General features: G+C 38.7%; 1 protein-coding gene across 1 annotated transcript; it reads left to right on the forward strand.

Moving 5' to 3' along the window:
* Positions 1–991: 991 nt before the first annotated feature.
* Positions 992–1528, forward strand: LOC112779448 (uncharacterized). The gene is made up of 2 exons (XM_025823719.1): positions 992–1126; positions 1289–1528. Exons 1-2 carry the CDS (start codon positions 992–994, stop codon positions 1526–1528), a joined length of 375 nt encoding a protein of 124 aa, XP_025679504.1.
* The last annotated feature ends 2408 nt before the right edge of the window (positions 1529–3936 follow it).

Consider the following 3936-nt stretch of genomic DNA (forward strand, 5'->3'; position numbering starts at 1 on the left):
TCACAGGTCGCCTTACCTTTAACTAAGTTGACTAGGAAGGATATGCCTTTTATCTGGACTCTGGAGTGTGAAGAGAGTTTTTAAGCATTGAAGCACAGGTTGACTACTACACCCATGTTGGTATTGCCTGAACCAAGTGAACCGTTTGAAGTGTACTGTGATGCATCATTAAAGGGTTTAGGGTGCGTTCTGATGCAGGACTGGAATGTTGTAGCATATGCCTCACGGCAATTAAAGCTGCATGTGATGAACTATTTGACACATGATTTGGAACTTGCTGCTGTTGTGTTTGCTCTAAAGATCTAGAGGCACTATCTCTATGGTGTCAAGTTTCATGTTTTCTCAAACCATAAGAATTTGAAGTATCTCTTTGAGTAGAAAGAGTTGAATATGTGTCAGAGGAGTTGGATGGAGATTCTGAAGGATTATGATTTCAAATTGAATTACCAACCAGGAAAACCGAACGTTGTGGCAGACGCCTTGAGTCAGAAGTCTTTATATGCAGCTTGGATGATGTTGTGAGAAGAAGAGTTACTAAAGGCATTTCAAGGTTTAAATTTGGGAGTTAGAGAAAAATCTGGAATTCTGTGTTTGAGTCAGTTGCAGATTTCAAGTTATTTTAAATCAGAACTTCTGAAGGCTCATCGAGATAGTGAAGCATTACGTAAGGTATTACCAGCAGTTGAACAGGAAAAATAGTGGAGAGTGTCAGAAGATCAGGATGGTTTGTGGAGGTTCAAGAACCGGATCATTGTGCTAGACGGATGGTCAATTAGAGAGAACTATCCAGACCTTGGAGGATATGCTAAGGGCTTGTGTTTTGGACTAGCCGGCGAGCTGGGATTGATATATGCCATTAGTGGAGTTTTCTTATAATAATAGCTACCATGCAAGCATCGGAATGGCTCTATATGAGGCTCTGTATGGCAGAAAATGTCAATCCTCGCTATGTTGGTATGAAACTAGAGAAAGAAGTTTACTAGGGCCTGAGATGATAACTGAAACTACTGAGCAAATAAAGAAGATTCGTAGCCGAATGCTTATAGCCCAGAGCCGTCAAAAGAGTTATGTTGATCTAAGGAGAAAGCCTTTGGAATTTGAAGAAGGGGAGCATGTCTTTCTGAAGGTTATACCAACCACTGAAGGAAGAAGAGCTATTAAGACTAAGAAACTGAATCCCCATTATATTGGACCGTTTGAGATCCTGAGAAGAATTGGACCGATAGCTTATAGAATTACTTTACCGCCTTATCTTTTGAACTTGCATGATGTGCTTTATATATCACAGCTTTGGGAGTATACTCCTGATGCGAGTCATGTTCTGGAACCAAAACCGATTCAAATAAGAGGAGTTCTAACACTTCCAGTAATTCCGGTAAGAATTGATGACACCAGCGTTAAACGATTGCGTGGAAAGAAAGTATCATTGGTAAAAGTAGCTTGGAGTCGAGCTGGTATTGAGGAACATACTAGGGACCTCGAATCAGACATGTGGAAAGACTACCCACATCTCTTTTCAGGTAACTGAATTCGAATTTTGAGGACAAAATTCTTTGTTAGATGGGTAAGATGTAAACCCCGTTAAATTAGTAAGTAATTAGCCAATAAATTAATTTTTAATAAAGGAGATTAGAAACATGAATATTATATCAAATAAGGATAGAGCTCATCGAAACAAGAATTTTGACACTAATTTTGAAGAAATCGGCCCAAGGTTGAACCGAATGGGCCGAACCGGTCAAACCAGGCCCAAATCGGGCCCGTGGAACCAACCGAGCCAACCCTTAAATAAACCCAATCTCTTTCATTACCCCATTATATCTGAAGTAGCGTTGCAGCAACAGGGGAGAGGAGTGAAGGAAAATTCCCCGTAACCTTACGTTGATTTTAAATCACCATAACTCCTTCATCCGAACTCCGATTGTCGCACCGTTTGTGGCCATGTGACCACCGCGTCGAGCTCTACGTTTCTACCGGAACAATTTTATAGGTAAACCATTAATCACTCTCAGCCACTCTTTTCCCCCAACTTTTGAAAGTTTTGTACGGGTTTGAATTTCTTTACTTTTTTCATGTTTTAGGATCCAATTAGCTTGAGAAAAATATTTACTCTTTCTTATGTGAAGTTTGGGTAAGGTGAGGATACCATAATTCCATTTTAATTTTACTAAATTTGAGCTTTGGGTATTAAATTGGGTATATATGTGTTTTGAATGTGTATTAGGTTGTGAATAAATAATTGGAGCTTGAAATTATGAATATTGGAATTTGGAGGAAGCTGAGCCTAGTGTTTATTGGATTTTGAGGAGCGTTTGTTTTAATTAAATTGCCTTGAATGTCACGTGGGAATCGGCCAAGGTATGGTTTAGGTTTCTTACATTTAATATGTAAGGTTCTATGAAAACTTAGGCTAGGTTGGAATGAATGTGTATATAATTATTGCTTAGCATCTTGTCAATTAGTTGATTTGGTTTGGTGTTTGTGTGAATTGAATAGCTTGATGATTATGAATTTGAGAATGTAAGTTTATAGTTGATAATGCTTGATGAATTGGACTATGATTATAGTGATGATTGCTATGGTAATGAAGAAGGGTATGTAATGTTGATTTGGTGAGATTTGAAGTGTGTAAAAAGAGACTTTTGAATTGAAAATGAGGTTTATGAGGTTTTGTTGCACTTTGGTTTTGGACTGAATTTTGGCAGGCTATAACTTGGCTTCCGGAATCCCAAATTGATTTCAAATGGTTTTAGATGAAAATTGGGTTCGTAAAGTTTATGTCGTTCGAAGAACGGAAGAAAAACTATTTAAAACGATTGAGTTATGCCCGTCGGAAATTTTGGTGTAGAATATGTAATTTATATGTGACTATACATGAAACTTGTTATAATTCTGCAGCTTTGCTACTGATATGTTTTTTTAAGAGAATGTACGTCCACGCGTACGCGTGGCATGGGTTTTGGCAATGCGTACACGACTGGTCCCATGCGTACGCAGAAGGGGCTAACAAGCATGTTCACGCATACGCGTGACCCATGCACACGCATGATATGAAGTTTTCACCCACGCGTACGCATGAAGAGGGACGCGCGCGCGAGCTGCACTTTCACACTTCCATGTGTACGCGTGACCCCTGTTACAGCATACATGATTTTTGAGTTTTAAAACCCTATTTCAATTTCTAAACCTCTATTTTCATTCCTTTGGTCATAAATAGTAGTATTAAATATGATAATCAGATGGAGTCAGAAAATGGAGATAACTTGAAGGTGAAGTAAAGTTGAAATGTGATGAATTGATTATGAAATGTTACGGATAATTATATATGATACTTGGCTGGATATTCAGATGAGATATTCAGATGAATGATTATTTATGATACTTGGCTTGAATGATTAAATGATTTGAGGTACGAGATTCCCTGGGTAAAGTATTGTGGCTTGCCACCACGTGTACTTGGTTGAAAACTCGATACTCTGTTGACCCTACGACGTAAGGGTGACCGGGCACTTATAAATCCCCGGGAATGTTAACCCCCATTGAGCAATATTGATTATTTGAGAAAAAGCTATGCATAGACTCTTGGGGATGCATGTCGAAGGACAATCTAAGATTTTCAGACTTGTCGGGTTGGCTGGATAACCGACAGATGAGCCTCATCAGCCATAGGACAGGCATGCATCATATGCATACTACTTGAATTACTTGCTTGTGCATAAAATGGGTGTGCCTAAGAGTACTTGCCATGCTAAATGTATATTTGTTACCTGCAGTATTTGTAACCTTCTTGTGCTTGCCTGTATCTGTTTATTTATCTGTGAAATGCTGACGGAGATGGAGGTATGGAGGAATGGCAGTATGGGATTTAGAATTAAGGTTAAGTTAGGCTTAGATACTCTTAGAAAACCACCTTTTATGGCTTCTATTTAATACTTT

The sequence above is a fragment of the Arachis hypogaea genome, chromosome 3 (genome assembly GCF_003086295.3).
Source record: "Arachis hypogaea cultivar Tifrunner chromosome 3, arahy.Tifrunner.gnm2.J5K5, whole genome shotgun sequence".
Taxonomy (NCBI): Eukaryota; Viridiplantae; Streptophyta; class Magnoliopsida; order Fabales; family Fabaceae; genus Arachis; species Arachis hypogaea.